The sequence below is a fragment of the Poecilia reticulata genome, chromosome 6, assembly GCF_904066995.2.
Source record: "Poecilia reticulata chromosome 6, P_reticulata-male-v2, whole genome shotgun sequence".
Lineage (NCBI taxonomy): Eukaryota > Metazoa > Chordata > Actinopteri > Cyprinodontiformes > Poeciliidae > Poecilia > Poecilia reticulata.
In genome coordinates this window covers 28,333,415-28,355,783 of record NC_088835.1, presented here as the reverse complement: position 1 = coordinate 28,355,783, position 22,369 = coordinate 28,333,415, and the positions used below count along the sequence as shown (strand labels likewise).

The 22,369-nt window shown below is 41.3% G+C and overlaps 1 protein-coding gene across 3 annotated transcripts in view; it reads left to right on the top strand.

The window, feature by feature from the left end:
* Positions 1 to 21,273, top strand: part of lonp2 (lon peptidase 2, peroxisomal) — a 32,876-nt gene extending 11,603 nt beyond the window's left edge. Inside the window, exons 6-17 of one of the 3 annotated variants that reach the window (XR_001776738.2) lie at positions 1,345 to 1,508; positions 2,364 to 2,458; positions 5,565 to 5,683; positions 7,602 to 7,741; positions 10,565 to 10,706; positions 10,794 to 10,944; positions 17,952 to 18,078; positions 18,416 to 18,549; positions 18,904 to 18,989; positions 19,140 to 19,347; positions 19,877 to 20,450; positions 20,547 to 20,637. Coding sequence is in view for 2 of the 3 variants with exons in the window: in XM_081608329.1 (XP_081464455.1) it covers positions 1,345 to 1,508; positions 2,364 to 2,458; positions 5,565 to 5,683; positions 7,602 to 7,741; positions 10,565 to 10,706; positions 10,794 to 10,944; positions 17,952 to 18,078; positions 18,416 to 18,549; positions 18,904 to 18,989; positions 19,140 to 19,347; positions 19,877 to 20,334 (1,824 nt within the window). In the remaining variant the exon portion in view is untranslated. Of the gene's footprint in view, positions 1 to 1,344; positions 1,509 to 2,363; positions 2,459 to 5,564; positions 5,684 to 7,601; positions 7,742 to 10,564; positions 10,707 to 10,793; positions 10,945 to 17,951; positions 18,079 to 18,415; positions 18,550 to 18,903; positions 18,990 to 19,139; positions 19,348 to 19,876 lie in introns of all 3 variants that reach the window. The other 2 variants (XM_008412572.3, XM_081608329.1) reach the window with 2 other exon arrangements.
* Positions 21,274 to 22,369: the final 1,096 nt, after the last annotated feature.

Sequence of the window (22,369 nt, the reverse complement as noted above, 5' to 3'; positions counted from 1 at the left end):
GGCACAAAAAGGCCAATTCAGGTGAAGGGCCATTAAGATCACTAATGGAGCTATGAAGGTGACTAACGTGGCCTTTAAGGTCACTAATAGGAGTGTTAAGGTCACTGATGAGGCTGTTAAGGTCATTTATAGGGCCAGGAAAGGCACAAATAGGGCAGCAAAGGTCACTAAGAGGGCTGTTAAGGTGACAAATAGTTATTACAGTCACTAATAGGACAGTTAACGTCACTAATAAGGCCATTAAGGTCACTAATAAGGCCGTTAGGATCACTGATGGAGCCATGAATGTGACAAATAGTCGTTACGGTCACTAAAAAGGTCATGAAGGTCACTAATAGGGCCATTAATGTCACTAATAGGAGCGTTAAGGTCACTGATTAGGTAGTTTAGGTCATTTATATGGCCAAGAATGTTACTAATAGGGCAGTGAAGGCAGTTAAGATCACTAATAAGGCTGTTATATCGTCTTATATTCTTGCTTGGATTGCCAGGCAACAAACATTGATAACACTTTATTTGAAGGCATGACGTAACATCTGTCATGAACATGAAGGAGTCTTTATGAATGTTTATGACATTTGTCATGAAGTAATTCGGTAAATAATAACACTTTTAATGCAAAGTTGTTCTAAAAGTTGCATTAAAAGTCCATTAAAATGCCAACTTTGCATTAAAAGTGTCATTATTTACTGAATGACACTTCATGACAACTGTCATAAACATTCATAAAGACTCCTTCATGTTTATGACAGGTGTTATGTCATGTTTATGGTCATGTCATGTTTATGACAGGTGTTATGTCATGTTTATGACAGCGTCATGTCAGTCTTATTCACACCCCTTCAAATAAAGTGTTACCGAAACATTTAACTGAACAGAGCATTAGACTCTCATCTCCTTTATGATCCCATTATTGACCTTAACGGCCCTTTTACTCTGAATGTTCTGACTACAAATGACGTTTTGGTTTCTTCCAACCATGTTCATAACTGAAGAATCTAAGAGCAAATCAGACCTGAAGATTCAGATTCTGAATAACTGAAGAATCCTTTACTGAGATGAAGTCCTGGACATGGATACATCTTATTTTAAAAATGAAAATCTGAAATGTTTCTCTGCGTTTTTATGCCCCTCCTCTGTCTGGATGCTTTAGGGCCAATGTGAGATCCTCCTTCCACTTTCTTCATATGCAACAATTGCTTTTTTTTTTCTGCCAGATTGGTGGAGCTCAGAGCCACAAACTGTGAGAAAGTGAAATGAGTGGGAATACTTTTGCATTGCGCGCGTTTCTGAGTGGAACCAGCAATCAGTGTGAATAAAACCAACCCTTTGTCACCTGCTCAGGTGTTGTCGGTGCGTAAGGGCGGAGTGTTCCCAGGGCGACAGTTCAATCTAGACGAGGATGATGAGGGTGAGGATGGCGACGACATGGCGGCTCTGGAGAGGAAGATCCACGGCGCCAGCATGCCGGAAGCGGCACTCAGAGTCTGTCTGAAAGAACTAAAACGGTAAAAGCAAAACGTTTAGGTTACAGCAGCTGTTTTCTCCCTGAAACGGCATCTTCAACCACCATTCAACACAGATGTAGGGCTTTTTAAAACCATTAACATTTAAAACCTGGATCACGACAGAAATCTACAAAAATATGCAGATTTTATATCAGGGGTTCAAAATCATTTTCATTTTGGGTCAAATCAAGATCATGATGCTCTTAAAGGGACGGTTGTGCCAGAATGTATTGATGAAACCTGTTCACAAACTGTTCAAATATTAATCAGTTCTTTAAATTAAGTAATATAATTGAATATCTTTTCAGTCCCTCAAGGATTTTGTGATTCTTATTGTGATTTTTGCAATAAAAATCAAAGTGTTTGTGGCACAAATGTGGAAATATTTGCACTTATTTATGACAGTAAATGCCACTTTTTGTTACTTGCATCGATCATGGATTATAATCTGACATCAATTAAGTCTGAGGCAGCTGTTTAGCACAAGTAAGAAAGTTTTTGACAAGTTTTGAGAAAAATCAACAGAAATGGAGAATCAGCTTCTAGGCACCACAAATCTGGAACAAACTTCCAGAAAACTGCAATGAAGATGTGATTCAAACGTTTGCCTGACAGAAAAGTCCAGTGATGAAAAAATACATAGAATATACAAGATTAAATTATCCTGAAACACATAATTTAAGATCTATGGTTGACGTATTTAAAGCTAACTTATATTTTTAATGATTTTTAAGGACGTGTGGACACCGTGTCCTGACTGTGGAAAGCGTCCCTCATCAGTGATGTGTTGTTGAGCTGTTTTGTTCTTTTTTTGTCTTTCCACTAACCTGGTAATGTGTCTTTGTGTGTTTCCAGGTTGAAGAAGATGCCTCAGTCCATGCCTGAATATGCGCTGACCAGAAACTACTTGGAGCTGATGGTGGAGCTGCCGTGGAGCAAAAGCACCAAAGGTATACAGAGTTTGGCTCTTTTCTTTCACTTAGCTGCTCATTATTTATTTATTTAAGGTTTAAATTATTTTTTCCCTCAAAAAACGCAGAGAGGACATTAACTTGTAGCAAAGTTTAAGCCAGTGGTTCTTAACCTTTTTTGAGGTACTGAACCCACCAGTTTCATATGCGCACTCACTCAACCCTTCTGTAGTGATAAATAAAATATGATTTTTTTTCCTTCAAATTCAAGACACAGGGGTGACCCACCTTGAGTCTAGTTGGGTCAAGATCACTAAGTCTTCTTAAAAGGTAGAGTCTCTGTGAACAGTTCTTCAAAATATAGTCAGTGTTTTCAGCAAATTTGAGCTGACTGTCCAGGAACCACCCAAGGTATTTAAAATTTGCCACAATTTCAACAGGTTGGCCATCGAGAGAAACTGGAACCATTTTAAGGTCTTTAGGTGTTTAGATCATTTAATTAGCTCTACATTCTTAGGAGAAAGAAAAACTAATAAAGACTTTGCGGTATTCTGATTTAGCAATGTAATTATATTATATACGCCACTAGAGGCAGTACTAACCCCGAAAAGATGCGACTAAGGAGCAGATTTAGAAGTACACTGAAAGCTACAGAATTTGTTAAAAAATGAGCTTTGCTGAAGTAATTAAAGACACAAGTTCAAATCCATGCTGAGAGTGGAGCTCCTTCAATCACTGCTCCTCCGCAGCACTGATTGGCTAAGCAATGTAACGTGATCCTCTGATTGGCTAAGCAATGTAACGTGACCCTCTGCAGCAAGTGATGGCAAAGCGGGGCGTCATCACGACTTTACACAAGTTATTTAATGAGGCTTTACCTCCGCGCCAGACGCTCCGCCGAACCCCTGAGACCGACTCATCGAACCCCTGGGGTTCGATCGAACCCAGGTTAAGAACCACTGGTTTAAGCTAACAAGGGGATTGCAAAAAAAGGAGTTTTGCACAAAATAAAAAGTTTTTCCACAGATATCCATCTCTTCCTTTATGGAGATGCATTATTTTAAGATCAAGAGGAATGGGAGTTGTGAAAATTAGTTGCACGGTCAGCTGGTTATTCATCTTATACATATTTTCATTTGCATCGAACAGATTTCCTTATTTTCTAAAAGGTTTTATTTGCTGATTCTGTTACATTTTTCTAAGGACACATAAAAGAAGAAATGAACAAATTCTCTCTAATGAAGCATCAAATAATTTGTATGTAAATTTAATTGCCCTGCATCAACAGACAGGAAGCCTGTCGATGCGTTTACAGACCGGAAATTGTAGGAGTTTTCAGTTGTGATGCAATTAGCAGATTAGTGCAACTCTTAATTGCAAAGGCAATAAAAAGTGTTGATACCATAATGTGTCATTAAGTGGAAATCAGTGTGTTTGGCTCCAAGTTTCAGTATTATCTTCTCTTACTCAAATGGAGCCAATTCTCTGATGCTGGAAAACTTTTCTTAAGTGTAAAGATAGCTGGATAACAGATTATTCCCAGTTTGTGCGCCAGGAATGTTAAATGACTCAGATAGCGTATATAATCCTTTAAAAGTAATCAGCTCCGTCCAAACAGTCAAATGTCACGATTCGTCTGAAGAGTCGTTTTTTTCCTGGAGGCCTCATGGTCTTTGTGCAGCGACAGAGCTGGCCATCAGCCAGCGAACATGTTGGAGCATTTATCATCTGAGGAGATAAACACCATGTCTCCCGGAGGCATGTGGGGAAAGCAAAGCTACAGCTCCAATCAGGACAAGTTTGGAAAATACAAATAAGAATAGACGCTCCCACATGTATGTATGCATGAGCGGTTTCACCCGAGGCATCTGGGATGGCGGGTTGTGGTCAGGAGGATCAGCGTTCCAGGGCTTTTGTTGCAAGGAACGGAGTAAAGAGGAAAACAGCATCCATCCAGGATGCAGCCGGTCCCTGCAGCAGTCGGGCTTTTATCCGGCCACCAGTGCAGGATGGTTTTGACCAACTCACTTCCCAGTAAGCCCAGAACTAAAGAGCTGCATCTCTTCCTCCATTGGCAGAGCATGTTTTTACCCCAACATGCAGCTGGACCAAAGAAGAAACTGTTCAGAACGGACAGAATAACTGACATAACACTGTCATAAACATGGAGGAGCATTCATGAATGTTTAGGACTGTTGTCATGCGGAGTTACTCGGTAAATAACTACACCTTTAATGCAAAGATGACACTTTTAATGCAAGTTTTGATGGAACTTTGCATTAAAAGTGTCATTATTTACCCAATGACACGTCATGGTAACAGTCGTAAACATTTATGAACTGCTTCATGCTGTCATCTCAGTTTTGTGCACACACCTTCAAATGTTACTTTTTTTTTCAAAATACAAATTGTGCAACATAGTCGAAATATTAGGAGAATAAAGTTGTCATTTTCTGAGAACGTCAACATGAATAATAATAAAAAACTAAAATGAGGACAGTTAGGGGATCTTGTGAAGTTACACTGTGATATTGGTTTTACAGAGAAGGAAATGCTTCATCCTTTCACACATCAGCTTCAAATTATTATCAGTAGCCAAACTTTGAAACAATGGAGCAAATGACAGTTTGTTAAAAAAAAAAAAAAACACACAACACACGGACTGAGCTGGTCACGTCACTACGACGGCGCTTTACAGACTTTGTAGATGGAAGAAAATAGGAGTGAATTTACACCGGAAAACTCAGAAACTTTTTTGAAAGATAAGAAAATTTCAAATTTTGAAATATCAAAAAATTTGCTCGAAAAAAAAAATAATATTTTTTTAGGTTACTCAGAAATTTTCTAGGAAAAAACATGAACATTTCTGAGTTTCAAAAATTACGTGTTCAGTCCAATTCAATGTCCAAAAGAATAGAAGCTGTAAAACACGCTTACAAAACAAGATGGCGGCTGAGGGCGTGATGACATCACTCTGAACTGTGAAGATCCCAAAAAAATCCTGATTTTTACAAAAGTGAAATCTTCAAAAGCCAAACAAATCGATTTATCATCTGACCCTTGGTGGAAGAATAACCTTCCTACAGACGTGGATTCATTCAATCTAGTCTAACTTCGCCGTTTTTTCTGTTTTCAACGTGTTCAGACTGCCTGGACATCCGAGCCGCTCGGACGCTGCTGGACAACGACCACTACGCCATGGACAAGCTGAAGAGGCGCGTGCTGGAGTACCTCGCCGTCAGACAGCTGAAGACCTCACTGAAGGTGATTTAACCCGATCCGAGCCTTCAGTCCCACTGAAACCGAGAGGAAGAGTTGATAAAGATCAGCAGATGAAACATCTGATGCAATATTCAACACTCAAAGGCTTTGGCTGCTTAACAGCTAAGAAATGTTGGTGGAATCAACTAACTCACGCTCTTTGGTTACCTAGCAACTCACTCTCTTTGGTTACCTAGCAACAACCATTTGAGTAACTTGTACAACATTAGTTTCAGGTTTCACCACTGTGCCTCAGAACGGTTTAAAAATAAAACAGGAAAGTTACGCCACCAGTTTGGCAAAATTTCAGACATTTAAAACAAAAAAAGCAAATCAATAATTATCCATATCGACTGATATGAAGCGTTTATGTTGCGATAAGTTTTTCAGCCATATCTTCCAGTCCTAATCCCAACAGAGAAAGCTTGGATTGAAATAACACTTAAATATCATCAGACTAATGAACTGAATGCTGATGTGTGAGTAAATTAAAAGATCTTGTTTGGTATTAGAAAGATATTTAACTAAAATGCAAAGAGGTTCAAGGGAGCGGCTAGCAGCTAGCCGCTAGCTGCTCATCCAACAAAGTGTGCGCTGGTTTCCTACTGTTAGCCCTGAGAGAAATTACAGCTTTCTTCATGATGAATGTAGGAAAAAAGTATCTACTGAGTGATATAAAAACCAGAGTCTGATTTGATTTTTCTGGGTTGCTATGGTGATCCTCTTCTTTGCTGGGGGAGCAGAAAAGGCGGGAAAGAGACAACAGCTTAAACAAAAACTGTTTGTGTGAAAACTAAAAGTGATATCAAAACAGATCTTGAACCACGAATGTCAGAACCTTCTGGTGGCCACTAGTTACCATTTTTATGTCTCTATGTTGTTTTATTTAGGAGCTATGAGGCGTTAAAAACCCCGTTTGGTTCCAGGTTGGTATGAAAGGTTCAGGGCTTGAAGTCCAATGAGAGGCTGGGTGTGCGTTCGCTGCACTCGGGGCTCATTTAGTAGAAAACTGTAAGTCCTGCAGGAGCGGGAGACACATTGGGTGAAAGCAGAGAACGTTCAAACGTGTCAAATGTGACATCATCACTATTAGCTGAACTTTCTGTGGGAAAATCATAAAAAAACAATAAAAGTCATGAAGCTTCAGTTATGATTGTGTAAAACCTGTAAAAGGTATCGAAACACCAGTTCAGTCAGGTAAAGTCCAGCCATCTGTGATGTGTTTAAACTTCAAAGGGTTTTTCTGCTGGAGCGTATGGCAGAGCTGTGTCCATTTTTGCACATTTTGAAAAACTGTTTTGATTTATTACAACGGTATATTAGGGTCACTGTATATATATATAAAATATGGAGTACATTTCTGCCAAAATATAAGAAAAGTTTTAGATTAATCTCAGAAATTATGTATAAAAAATCTTGGAAATTTCTGAGTTTGAAAACATTTGATAGAAATTATTTTTTTAGATGATATGGTTTCAGAAATATTTTGGGGAAAAAAATCAAAGTCGAACATTTGCAAGAAAAAACTGAAGTTTTCAGATTAATTTTGTACTAAAAAACATGAAATTTTCTGAGTTTCAAGTCGAAAATCTTCACCGTTTGGGAAATTTTCTGAGACCCAAAAGTCAAAAATTTTCAACATTTGAAAAACTGACATTTCTGAGATGAATCTCAAAATTTTAGAGGAAATTGGTGAAATCTATACCTCATTATTTTCTGTCTAATACGTCAACATAAATCATAGCTTCCACAATTCCCCGGTTGATGTTTTTTGCTTAGTATGAGTTCTTCTAACGCCCTCAGAGGAGAACCAAATAAAACTGAGGAGTAATGTGAAAAAACTGGCACTGAACTGTTTTAATAAAACACGCTGGCTTCCTCTTAAGAACGTCCTCCCATGTTCCCCTGGATGTTTCTGCAGGGCCCCATCTTGTGTTTCGTTGGACCTCCAGGGGTCGGAAAGACGAGCGTGGGACGCTCCATCGCACGGACTCTTGGCAGGGAGTTTCATCGCATCGCTTTGGGAGGCGTCTGCGACCAGTCGGACATCAGAGGACACAGGTACGAGTCGGCGACCTTTAGCAGCCCAACTGTGACCTGAAGTTTCTCCGAAAAATTGGAATTTATGAGTATTGATCTTTAATCCTACGCAGAATGTAACATCGCTGCAGTGTTTCAGGACAGATGAATTGCTGACATTATCAATCACTTTGACGCAGAGAGTTTCAACAGAAAAGGTTTCGTTTTTATCCTGAGTTTTTCCCAGAAGTGCACCTGCTGGGGAGGAGCCAGCCGACCATCCTTCGTCTACTTGAGTAATTTTCAGTCATCGGAGAGGCTCACAAATCACGTAGAGCTGCATGGACCCTGCAGAATCATCACCTGCGTTTGATTATATAGGCTGATAAAGAGATGAGGCGTTCCAGGAGCGATCACGGTCCCGACAGAACCTCCACTGTCAGACCTGCTTGGCTCGGTCCGACCCGCGTTTCCCATGACACCATCAGGAACGGCCATGTTGAAATCACTCAAAGACATTTGACACCGATGCTCATAAATATTGATTACATAAGCTGCCGCTCCCCATCCAACACTAAAGAGGACCCACATGCAGAACAACTAATGGGTTTTCTTTTACCATAAATAATCAGGGCGGTTCTGGTTCTGAGTCTGGCTGCGACAAACATCCATGACGTGAGTTCATGGAAAAGTCTCAGGAGTCCTGAGTGTGATGATGCACAGCAGGGATGAAAGCACGAGGACACCTAGTGGACAAGATGGAGAACGACAGGATAAACAGAAACATGACGGCTTTATTCTCTGAACATGTACATCAGATTATAAAACCCTCTGCATCAAAACAAAATAAAAATGATCTGATCCTCCAGCTTAAACTTTTAATTTGAAAGAAATCAGACCAAGGAAAGTGAGTCCATCCTGTCGGCTCCCACTGGATTCAACAGGGATTTATTTATAAAGTCCTTAAAGGGCTTTAAATTCAGACTGTGCAGCTTTCTAACAAAGTTCAATCTAACGTTTGATTGAAAGTCTAAATTTGGAAAACTTTACAGTTGAAACCAGATATTTTCATACACCTAATAAAAAGACAAACACGTTTTTTCTCACTGTCTGAAGTTAAATCAAATTAAACTTTTCTTGTTTTAGGTCAGTTAGAATCACCAAAACTATTTCTGCTTACTAAACACCAGAAACATTAGTGAGAACCTTTTTTAGAGATTTTCTATAAAATGTCTGAGCATTTAATTTGAGCAGGAAGGTCACAAGATTTGTTTGGATTGTTTCAATGTAAAAAATATTTCAAATTTCTCAATGACTTATTGATCTGCGTAATTGAAATAAAAGTTAGCATATATATTTTACTTAAAACAATTTTATTGAAATTGAGAGATTTTTTTGTGTTATGTTAGACATTTCAAAACGTTATATTTTAGTTGACCTAGTCTTTGCTGTAAAATATAGTTACAAAATATTATTAATAACAGTAATAAATGATTTGATGTGAATTAAAACTGTCTTCTTTAGTTAACTTGGATTGTTTTAATTTTCAAAGTATGGTGCTGAAAAAGTTTGAAAACCTTGAAAGTGCTTGAATTTTAATATGTAATGCGTCTTTGCAACAGAAAGAGGTTTTGTCCGTTCAGGTGTGTGCTAACACAACGCCAAAGACAAAAACATCAGCAGTGACCTTAGAGAAGTAACCGCAGCTGCTCATCAATCTGGAGAAACTATTCAAACTTCATCATTCTACAGAGAGAAAGATTATCAATAAATGGAAAACGTTTAAATCCAGGATCTTCCCAGGACATCTGAGCAGATGTTCAGAGTGTGTAGCTAAGAGAAAAACCCCAAGAGCTCCATCTCATTGCAACATTTGTTACATTTTTCAGCTGTTGCAGTTTGCTTTCAAACAGCCAAACCCATTGAGGAACCTGTTCCCCTCCTCGCCTGTGGGGGCGCTGTGCCAAGAACCACCGAAGGAAACGGCAAGAAAACCTCCAGATGTAACCATTGTTTACATTTCTTCACCAAATGTAAACAAAAATGGTGTGGCTCCAGATTTTATCAGGTGTTTTTAAGAAAGATCACGAGCTGTTTCCCCCGCGGGGGTTAGACTCTCGTGTTTGTTTTGCTTGTTTTTACCCAGAATGCCCTGCGTCGTAGTCCGCTCCCTGCTTCTGGAGCGTTCACATATGCATTCAAACTGCACCAGAGTTCACTTCTACTAAACGGAGACCGAGTTTTGTAGGTGGACCAAAGTTCACTTTTACACATTCACACCTCCATAAACAAACCGGACTTTAAGAAAAACGGACTGGAGTTTGATTTAAGTGGACTAAACAGGACTGATGTGAATGCATCCTCATAACAACGACTAAAATAATATGCAGGAACAAATGACTTTCTGCATGAAGTCCTTGAAATGATTTATATTTAAACTGTCCAGTCACGTAATAAAGTTCAATCTAACGTTCGACTAACAGCTTGAAAACATTATTTGCAGTTGAAATCAGATGTTAAAAGATAATAAAAATACATGCACAATTTTTTTCTCACTGTCTGAAGTGAAATCAGACCAAATTTCTCTTCCTTTAGGTCAGATAGAATTACCAAAATTATTTCTATTTGCTAAATTTCAGAAAACTTTAGCGAGAATATTTTTTTTTTAATTTTTTTGTAACTTTCTGGGACCAGTCAGTTGTACAAGGTGTAAGAAAACATTTATGTCTTGCTGAAAAGTTGCACTAGTTAAAAAACATCAATTAAAACTAAGGTAGAAACTTGACCAAAACTACTTGGTGTTTTTGCAGTGTATGTTGGTGATGAAGGTTTATATTCTGGCTTTCGGGTCTGTTGTGTCTCCAGGCGGACGTACGTGGGCAGCATGCCCGGCCGGATCATCAACGGCTTGAAGACGGTTGGAGTCAACAACCCGGTCTTCCTCCTGGACGAAGTGGACAAGCTGGGGAAGAGCCTGCAGGGAGACCCCGCCGCCGCCCTGCTGGAGGTCAAACGGCTGCCTGTCCTGGAGTCCTGCTGATGGGTCCAATCTTTAAATTGATCAGCATTTCTTCTTCTGCTTGCTCCTTTCCAGGTTCTGGACCCGGAGCAGAACCACAGCTTCACCGATCATTATCTCAACGTGGCCTTTGACCTCTCCCAGGTGCTCTTCATCGCCACCGCCAACACCACGGCGACCATCCCGCCGGCTCTGCTGGACAGGATGGAGGTGCTGCAGGTTCCAGGTCTGGCTCCTCCTCCTCTTAAACAAAATGTATTTATATTTATTTAAAGCCTTTTTACAGGTTAATTTATAACATTAAAGTTAATTGGTGCATTATTATTATTAGGGGCATGCCATAGCAATGCATAAGGAGAGCAGTACTGACTTGCGAAGCAAGTCAGTACTGCCTCCATGCATTGCATGGCAGGCACCTATTGTTCTACACCTAATAGAACGCCTCTTTATTAGGGGCATGCCATAGCAATGCATAAGGAGAGCAGTACTGACTTGCGAAGCAAGTCAGTACTGCCTCCATGCATTGCATGGCAGGCACCTATTGTTCTACACCCAATAGAATGTCTCTTTATTATTATAAATATAATTTATTATTCTTCCGTTACCGTTAATGCGGCTCGTACCGCTGCATGCTGACCCACAAAAGTGGTATCAAAACGTGCGGCTCAATCCCGGCAAGTGAGCTATTACTTTTATTGGGGATTGGAGTTAAAATGATTACATAAATTAATAAAAACGAAAAAATTTGAGATTTTGTGTCTCACAGAATCAGTAATCTTTCTCTATGAAACACACACACAGGACTGTTTATGGCTGACTCAAAAACCCTTTTTAAATCCCCCTCACAGGCATAAATATCGCCCTATTGGTCTGAAAGTTGGTCATAACATAGATACACATGCCTGCTCATGTACAATGTTTACAAAAATTTGCTAGGGCTTATGCTTTTTGTCAGGGTCCTTCAGACTGACGCCTGGTGTCTCCCAAGTATAGAAACTGTGTCTGAAGAGGATTTTCCCGCTCTTTGGCTCTCACAGCTGCAGGGGATTAATTACCATAGCAACAGAAGAACAGAGTGTCTGGAACTGCAGCTCCCCAGGACTGCACTGTAGGGTTTACTGGTATTTACAACTGCTTGTGTTTTCAGCATTATACTACTGATTCAAGACTATAACCATTACACATATGTCCCCCCATGTTAAAATCTGACATAAATAAGAATAAATAGCTGATTAAAAGTCTATGGACAGAAAATAACGTCGCTGCTCCTTTAAGGAACCAGCGGCACAGACGCAGCGCCTGCGATGCTACAGATCACAAACCTGACAGAGAGCAGAAGAGGATTCGTAGGAAAAGAGCGGTGATGCTCAGCAAGGCAGGTCATTAGCATTTGTACAAAAGTTAGCATTTCACTGTCTATGACTAGTGCACTAGCACTTTTACCTAAAGTTAGCTTTTACCTAATTTTCTCATTAATTAGAAATGTTTAGTATACTGAATAGAGTAGTAAAATTAAAACAACATGGTCGTGTTGCTCCACATCCTACTGCCAGCATTTGAGCTAACATTAGCATATTGGCTAATTTTAGCATATGCATCAATTTTAACATAATGAATGGTACAAGTACAGATTATTCTACATGCTTCTGCCTCTCCACAGGTTATTGACTACGTTGCAGCTTTCTTTAGCATTAATGCTAATTTTTAGTATAAAAACACTGGCTCAAAGCCGACGGGCACACTTTGGCATGCCCCTTTAAAATTTCTGCAGGAATTTTCTATTATAGGTTTATTCTTCCGTCACCGTTAATGCGGCTCGTACCGCTGCGTGCCCACCCACAAAAGTGGTATCAAATCGTGCGGCTCGATGCCGAGAAGGGAGCTATTACTTTTATAGGGGATCGGAGTTACGACGGCGACGTAAAAAGCGAAAAACGAGCGAAATTTCCAACTGCCGAAACGTTAGAGTGTAACTGAAACCAACTGCCGCTTTTTAGAGTGAGGAACAGGGTGGAATTTTGACCCAAAAATAATTTTGAAATCGCTCTCATGGCCGTAAAACTTGTGCTATTGGTATGAAAGTTGGTCAGGAAATAGCACCGCATGTCTGCTCCGGTAAAATGTTTTCGAAATTTCTCTAGGGCTTACGGTTTTCTGTCCAGGTGCTTCAGAGCAAAGTGATGGGACATGACCAACTGACGCTCCTCCTCAGTGTTTAATATAGGTTTTTGAAAAATTACTGAGCTCACCACACACCATTTTTCTCTCATCAGTGCAATTATTGTGAATAACCTACAGATATGAATCACGGGACTATCAGAGACGACAAGTAGCCCTCTCATATGCTTCAAACGGATTTTGGATCGGCATAACGGTTCCGGAACGGGAAGGGGTCGTTCAGACTGCTTTTTTCATTAAAAGTGACTGGGTGTTCTCAAAGTTACATGAAGTGTCTCTCACACACACACAGCAGTTGGCAGAGGCTTGATCGCTATGGCAACTGCTGGTTTGGCCTACAAGGTGTCTGTAGTTCTAAACATGGTGAAACACCTTAATACAGAGGGCAGAGCAGAAGGTCAGAACTACAACATGGCGGATCATTCAGTTATTACAGAGGAGGGCTGAGCTGGAATGTAGAGCTACTTGCTGTTTTGGCCATTATATTGGTGGATTAACCAAACCACTGTTACACATTGGATTAGTGTGTCTATTTAAAATGAAGCTTACTGAAAATTTCAAAATAAAAGCCCTGACATTTTTCACATCAGGTTATTGGTCTTTTCTGCTTTATGGGACTGGTTTAAACAAACCAGAGTTGCACATTGAATTAGCGTGGTCATTAAAATGAAGCTTACTGAAAGTTTCAAATTAAAAGTCTGCCTACTCCTCTAGTGTTAGTGCACCGCCGAAGGCGGTGCAATAATATTAGCCTTTTTTATGTTATTTGTTTCTCAGGATAGTGAACTGCCTTGCACAGCAAGGCAGTTCATTAACATTAGCACAAACATTAGCATTTGAGCCCCCTTGACTACATGCTTCACACGGTTTTCGGATCACTCTAAAAGATCCTGTATAGGATGGAGATGTTTGGACTGCTTTGTTCAGATAAACTAACTGCTTCAAACCGTTAGAATCTGTTTATCCCTTTGTGTCTCACTCACACGATAGTTGAGCTGCTCTTTAGAACTACAATGACTGAAGGTCAGAACTACAACATGGCGGAACTCTCAAATAGCACATAGTGATGAGCTGGCTCTTAGATCTGCTTGCTGTATGGGGCATTATTTAGCTGGATTAACCAAACCACAGTTACACATTGGATTAGTGTGTAATCCACTGTAAATAAAAAAGCTATTTTAAAGCTATTCTAAATAAAGCTTACTGAAAGTTTCAAAATAAAAGCCTTTACATTTTTCACATCAGGTCATTACTCTTTTGGCCTTTATGTGACTGGTTTAAACAAACTACAGTAACACAATGAATCGGTGTGGTAGTTAAAAAGACGCTAACTGAAAGTTTCAAAATAAAAGTCTGCATATTCCTCTCGTGTTAGTGCACCAATAATATAAGCTTTTTTTATGTTATTTATTTCTCAAGATAGTGAACTGCCTTGCGCAGTTCACTATCTGCCTTGTGCAGCAAGGCAGTTCATTAACATTAGCACAAACATTAGCATTTCACTTCCTTTGACTAGTGTACTAGCACTTTTACCTATAGTTAGCTTTTAGCAAATTTTCTCATTAATTAGACATGTTTAGTATACCGAATGGAGTAGTAAAATTAAAACAACATGGTCCTGTTGCTCCACATGCTACTGCCAGCATTTAAGCTAACATTAGCATATTGGCTAATTTTAGCTTATGCATCAATTTTAACATAATGAATGGTACAAGTACAGCTTAGTCAACATGCTTCTTCCTCTCCACAGGTTATTGACTACGTTGCAGCTTTCTTTAGCATTAATGCTAATTTTTAACATCATAACGCTGCATCAAAGCCGACGGGCACACTTTGGCATGCCCCTTTAAAATTTCTGCAGGAATTTTCTAGTTATTATTATTATTATTATTATTATTATTATTATTATTATTAAAAAACTGATGGGCCGTAATCACTTTTTTAGTTTAGAGGAAAAAAAGAGGAAACTTTCCAAATTGAGAACAAAGTCTCAACTGTAAAGTACGAGGGTGGCAGTATCATGCTCTGGGATTGTTTACTGCAGGAGAAACTGCAGTAAATGGATGATTGGACATGTGCTGGTTGGATAGGTGGATGAATGTTGGCTGATTGGACGGGTGAATAAGCGATTGGTTGGTTGGTTGGTTGGTTGGTTGGTTATCATCTAGAGATGTTGGTTGGCCGTTGATTCGATGTCAGTTCGTTGAATGTCAGTTGGATGCTGGCTGTATGTCAGATGGCCATCAGATGGATGCTGGATGTTGGTTGGATGTCAGCTGGATGTTGGTTGGATTCCAGTTGGATGCTTGTTGAATGTTGGTTGGATGTCAGTTGGATGTTTGTTGGATGTTAGTTAAATGTCAGTTGAATATTGGTTGGATGCTGGATGTCAGTTGAATATTGGTTAGATGTCAGTTGGATGCTGGATGTTGGTTGGAGGTCAATCAAATGTTGGTTGGATGTCAGCTGGATGTTGGTTGGATGTCAGCTGGATGTTGAATGTTTGTTGGATATCAGTTGGATGTTGGTTGGATGTCAGCTGGATGTTGGTTGGATGTCAGCTGGATGTCGGTTGGATATCAGTTGGATGTTGGTTGGATGTCAGCTGGATGTCGGTTGGATGTCAGCAGGATATTTGTTGAATGTTGGTTGGATGTCAGCTGAATGTTTAGTGGATGTCAGTTGGATGTCAGCTGGATGTTGGTTGGATGTCAGCAGGATGTTGAATGTTGGTTGGATGTCAGCAGGATGTTTGTTGGATGTTGGTTGGATGTCAGCTGAATGTTTAGTGGATGTCAGTTGGATGTCAGCTGGATGTTGGTTGGGTGTCAGCTGGATGTTGGTTGGATGTCAGCAGGATGTTGGTTGGATGTCAGCAGGATGTTGGATGTTTGTTGGATGTCAGTTGAATGTTTAGTGGATGTCAGTTGGATGTCAGCTGGATGTTGGTTGGGTGTCAGCTGGATGTTGGTTGGATGTCAGCAGGATGTTGGTTGGATGTCAGCAGGATGTTGGATGTTTGTTGGATGTCAGTTGAATGTTGGTTGGATGTCAGCAGGATGTTTGTTGGATGTCAGCTGGATGTTGGATGTTTGTTGGATGTCAGTTGAATGTTGGTTGGATGTCAGCTGGATGTAGGCTGGATGTTGGTTGGATGTCAGCTGGATGTTTAGTGGATGTCAGTTGGATATCAGTTGGATGTTGGTTGGATGTCAGCTGGATGTCGGTTGGATATCAGTTGGATGTTGGTTGGATGTCAGCTGGATGTCGGTTGGATGTCAGCTGGATGTCGGTTGGATATCAGTTGGATGTTGGTTGGATGTCAGCTGGATGTCGGTTGGATGTCAGCAGGATATTTGTTGAATGTTGGTTGGATGTCAGCTGAATGTTTAGTGGATGTCAGTTGGATGTCAGCTGGATGTTGGTTGGATTCCAGTTGGATGCTTGTTGAATGTTGGTTGGATGTCAGTTGGATGTTTGTTGGATGTTAGTTAAATGTCAGTTGAATATTGGTTGGATGCTGGATGTCAGTTGAATATTGGTTAGATGTCAGTTGGATGCTGGATGTTGGTTGGAGGTCAATCAAATGTTGGTTGGATGTCAGCTGGATGTTGGTTGGATGTCAGCTGGATGTTGAATGTTTGTTGGATATCAGTTGGATGTTGGTTGGATGTCAGCTGGATGTCGGTTGGATATCAGTTGGATGTTGGTTGGATGTCAGCTGGATGTCGGTTGGATATCAGTTGGATGTTGGTTGGATGTCAGCTGGATGTCGGTTGGATGTCAGCAGGATATTTGTTGAATGTTGGTTGGATGTCAGCTGAATGTTTAGTGGATGTCAGTTGGATGTCAGCTGGATGTTGGTTGGATGTCAGCAGGATGTTGAATGTTGGTTGGATGTCAGCAGGATGTTTGTTGGATGTTGGTTGGATGTCAGCTGAATGTTTAGTGGATGTCAGTTGGATGTCAGCTGGATGTTGGTTGGGTGTCAGCTGGATGTTGGTTGGATGTCAGCAGGATGTTGGTTGGATGTCAGCAGGATGTTGGATGTTTGTTGGATGTCAGTTGAATGTTTAGTGGATGTCAGTTGGATGTCAGCTGGATGTTGGTTGGGTGTCAGCTGGATGTTGGTTGGATGTCAGCAGGATGTTGGTTGGATGTCAGCAGGATGTTGGATGTTTGTTGGATGTCAGTTGAATGTTGGTTGGATGTCAGCAGGATGTTTGTTGGATGTCAGCTGGATGTTGGATGTTTGTTGGATGTCAGTTGAATGTTGGTTGGATGTCAGCTGGATGTAGGCTGGATGTTGGTTGGATGTCAGCTGGATGTTGGTTGGATGTCAGCAGGATGTTTGTTGGATGTCAGCTGGATGTTGGTTGGATGTCAGCAGGATGTTTGTTGGATGTCAGTTGGATGTCAGTTGAATGTTGGTTGGATGTCAGTTGAATGTTGGTTGGATGTCAGCTGGATGTCAGTTGAATGTTGGTTGGATGTCAGCTGGATGTCAGTTGAATGTTGGTTGGATGTCAGCTGGATGTCAGTTGAATGTTGGTTGGATGTCAGCTGGAAATCAGTTGGATGTCAGTTGAATGTTGGTTGGATGTCAGCTGGATGTTGAATGTTTGTTGGATGTCAGCTGAATGTTTGTTGGATGTCAGTTGAATGTTGGTTGGATGTCAGTTGGAAATCAGTTGGATGTCAGTTGAATGTTGGTTGGATGTCAGCTGGATGTTGAATGTTTGTTGGATGTCAGCTGAATGTTTGTTGGATGTCAGTTGAATGTTGGTTGGATGTCAGTTGAATGTTGGTTGGATGTCAGCTGGATGTCAGTTGAATGTTGGTTGGATGTCAGTTGGAAATCAGTTGGATGTTGGTTGGATGTCAGCTGGATGTCAGTTGAATGTTGGTTGGATGTCAGCTGGAAATCAGTTGGATGTCAGTTGAATGTTGGTTGGATGTCAGTTGGAAATCAGTTGGATGTTGGTTGGATGTTTGACGTTGGTTGGACGCCCTCCCTCCCTTAATGTCGGCCATCTTGTTTTTCCGGGCCTCCAGGTTACACGCAGGAGGAGAAGCTGGAGATCGCTCACCGCCACCTGATCCCAAACCAGCTGGAGCAGCACGGCCTGACGCCTCAGCAGCTGCTCCTCCCTCAGGACTCCACCCAGAACGTCATCAGCAGGTACCGCCGGGCCAACAGAACCGGGTCTGGGTCGGACACCGACCCGCCTCACGGCCTGACCTCAGGGTCAAAGTGCTGGGATGAAGCCTGGTATCTCTGTGGGGTGATTCCAGGTTCTACCTGAATGATCTGGTGTTAAGCTACTGTAACCCGATCAGAACCACAGGATTTTGGTTTTTGTGTTCTGCAGAACCGTCTCGGTTGGAGGCACCTTTAAGTTTTTCTTCTTCTACTGAATATTTTCCAAGCTGCTGTAGTTTTCCTAAGCAGCGCCACCTGGTGTAGCCGCCGTGTGTTACGCTGACGCAGGTTTCGTTTCCTGTCGCCGCTCCGACAGGTACACCCGGGAGGCAGGTGTGCGCTCCCTGGAGAGGAAGATCGGCGCCATCTGTCGAGCCGTGGCCGTCAAGGTCGCTGAAGGTCACAGAGTGAAGGAGGCGACGCCCTCTGGGCAGGAACAGCAGCAGGAAGGTTGGACGCTTTTGGTAGTTTAAATTAATTTAATTCAGCCTCATTGGACGGTTTCCATCCCAGCAGAGCTGCAACATTAAACATTTTATTCAAATTCAAAAATGCTTTATTGATCCTAAAGGGAGATTACATAGTAAATAGATCTTGTCCAAAACATAACATTCTATTCTGTGTGGATCTACTTTTTAAGTTGTTGGTGATTTAGGTTTCTACTTTGACTAGGCCACTCCAAAAGATTCGTTTGGTTGTTTTGAGTCATTCAGAGATGAACTTCCTGGTGTGCTTCGACTGAATGTCCATCCATCCATCTATAGATATATATCTATATCCAAGGTTTTGTTGTATTTTCGTCAGATAAGGCGGCGCCTCCAGAGATGCCCATTGTGATCGATCATGTGGCCCTGAAGGACATCCTGGGGCCGCCGCTGTTCGACATGGAGGTAAGCAGGACGGCCTCGGGTACCTGTTGGGCCCTTTGGAATCCTGTTGGGCCCCTCGGGAACCTGTTGGGCCCCTCGGGTACCTGTTGGACCCTCTGGAACCTGTTGGGCCCCTGAGCTTTCCTCCCTTGGCTCTCCGTGTGTCCGCAGGTCTCTGAGCGGCTCACGCTGCCCGGCGTGGCTCTGGGTCTCGCCTGGACGCCGCTCGGCGGGGAGATCATGTTCGTGGAGGCCAGCCGCATGGAGGGCGAAGGTCAGCTGACACTGACGGGTCAGCTGGGCGACGTCATGAAGGAGTCCGCCCATCTGGCCATCAGCTGGCTGCGAGCGAACGCCAGGACCTACCAGCTCACCAACCGTGAGTCCAGGGCAAAGCAGTCTGAACGAACCGATTCTATGATGGAGTGTCAGGGTTACAATAAGAAAAATAAAATATATAAAAATACAATTACCAGAGTAAAGTCAAAATATGGGAATAAAGTCATAAGAATAATTAAATTACATGTATTCTTCCTGTAATTTCATAACTTTGTTTTTTTCTAATAAGATCGAGACGTAAACAACGTCTGAAAATCATAACTATGAGCTTTTAAAGTCTGCAGCAGATCAAAATCCGTCCATTTTTATTCTTGGCTTCCCATCCAAACAGATTCCTCTGCAGAAGTTTCAGTCCGTGCTCCACAAAAAGCTTTGAGCTGTGAGCAAAAATAAAATAAAAATCAGATTTCAGAAATTAAAAAAATGGATTTCAGGGGGGAAAAAAAATAAATCAAAATTCAGTGTTGCAAAGAGAAGCTGCCCGTCGGAGCCGCTCAGTGACTGGATCTGTGTGTGTGTGTGTGTGTGTGTGTGTGTGTGTGTGTGTGTGTGTGTGTGCGTCTGCCTAGTTGTGGGCGGTCCGGATCCGATGGAGGGGACGGACATTCACCTCCACTTCCCCGCCGGAGCCGTCACCAAGGATGGCCCCTCTGCCGGCGTCACCATGGTAACCTGCCTGGCGTCTCTGTTCAGCGGCCGGCTGGTCAGGTCAGACGTGGCGATGACCGGAGAGATCACGCTGAGAGGCCTGGTGCTGCCGGTGAGCTCAACGTCGGGTCCAACTTCCTGGTTCAGCAGCTCTGCAGGGCGGAGCTTCAAAACGGAGAAGGTTCACTTCTTGTCCACATCTGGACCTGGATTCAGATCCGAACCGTTCGATCCCTCCATCCCTCCATCCATCCACCCATCCACTGTGTCAGGACCGTCTCCTTCAGACTGGATGAGCAGCGGTTCCACCAGCGGTTCTACCAGCGGTTCTGCTCCCACAGGAAGCTCCTTCCAGCTGCTTTTGGTTTCGCTCTCCTGACTGCAGGAACATGGAATCATAAATTACTCTGATTTTTCATCCTCGCTGCTTCCCGTTTCCTCTCCTGCTGCTTTGACTCCTTTTTTCTCCTCTTTTCTCCTCTTTCATCCAAAGCTGTAAAAATCTTTTTCCAAAACGAACAGATCAGCTGTTAAAACAATCCGCCTGGAGTTTATTTTGTGAAAATCATCTCTTTTTTCCCTTTCCGTCAGGTGGGCGGGATCAAGGATAAGGTCTTGGCGGCGCACCGAGCCGGCGTGAAGCGGGTCGTCCTCCCGAAGCGGAATGAGAAAGACCTGGAGGAGCTGCCGGCCAATGTCCGGGCCGACCTGGACTTCGTGATGGCCGGGAACCTGGACGACGTTCTGAACGCCTCCTTTGACGGCGGGTTCCCAGCGAAAGCCGGGTCGCATTCCCACCCTCAGATCAGCAGCAAACTGTGAGGGAAACCAGCAGAGGCGGCCATGTTGAAGAGAAACCAGCAGAGGCGGCCATGTTGGAAACTAATCATATCGATTTATAGATGTGAAATAACTGGAAGCTGCATCTTTGAGTCAAAGCTGCTGTTCTTCCTGAAGACATCTGGATTTATTTTTGATGAATTCAGTTTATTAATAAAATAACAAAGTAGCTGGAATGAGCTAAAGTGAAAATTAAATGACTAATTCTAAGCCTTCAATAAACAAAATGTTGAATTACTGAAGGTTCTTGGATGGTTTAGCAGAAGTCGTGTTGGAAAACTCCTGAAAAACTTTTGATTTAGGAACCTTGTAAGTCACTTGAAGACATCTAAGTAATTTAGTATTTCAATTACATTTTACTAAATCTGAGCTACGTTTACATCGTTTCATTTTAAATTTCAGAAAACATCTGATTTAGTCATTTTACTTGATGCCGTTTTTACTTCAAGAGGAAATAAAATATTTTTGTTGTCCTAAAGTGCATCATTGTTCCTTTTTTTATTTTCCATTTTAAAATGCACTTATTCACATGTAATTGGGCTATTGTATATATATATATTTTTAAATTAGAAATTGATATTTCTGAAATGTTCTTGATAAAAGGGAAATTTCTGAGTAGGAAAATTGCAAGAAAAAAGTCAGATTTTGATATTAATCTCAGAAATTTTAGAAAAATCATGGAAATGGAGATTAAAACTCAAATTTTAGATTTTTGTTTTAAAAGATCTTAGATAAACTGTTATTTTTAGACAGGGTCCGTATTTTAAACCTTTGTTTTCACCAAGTTTGCCTGAAAACGGTTTGGTTTGTAAATGTAGGATGTTATGCGTGTTGTGGCCGCGTGGGGGAGGTGCTCACTTTCGTTTTCCGGGCTGAAACGTCAATAGAATATAGTTTTAAATATTTGATCCGTTCTCCTCTGATTAGCGGAGCGAATTTCAGATGCATTAAAGGTAATAAATATATCAGAAACCATCGATTTGGTTTTCCTGGCAGGTTTCAACGGTCAGAACGAGCTCAAGTTTTTGGTATTTATCAGAAACCAAAGAAGAAGAAAAAGAAATTATCTAAGACAATATATTGAATTGTGTCTTTGAACATATTCGTGGGATTTGTTTTATTTAAATGGATATATGCAATAACATTTTAAACGAACAAATTACCTTTTAGTAGGTGCCGTTGTTTCTTCTTCGTTGAACTTAAGACGCCGTTGTGTCCCAACGGGCGACTCCCATTATGAAAGAGAATTTAGATATAAAATAAACAGATAAACTTGAATGAAGTGAATAAAAGAAAGATTGTGATGTCAAATAGATCAGTTTCGATTGTTTTGAAGTTCTGATACTGATAATTTGATGCTAAGACAGGAAGTGTTTCTGATAATGTATGACCTCATAAGATGGAGTTCTCATCAAATTATTACTTCACTCTCCTAATATTGTGACTAATTCTCGTAATTAAAAAAATAAAAAATGTAGCTTGGTCCTAATATTCTGTTGTAGTGAGTAAAGGTTGTCAAACAAGATGGCGGCCCTGGAATCACTCCGAACTACGGAAACCCAGAGGGATTTGGT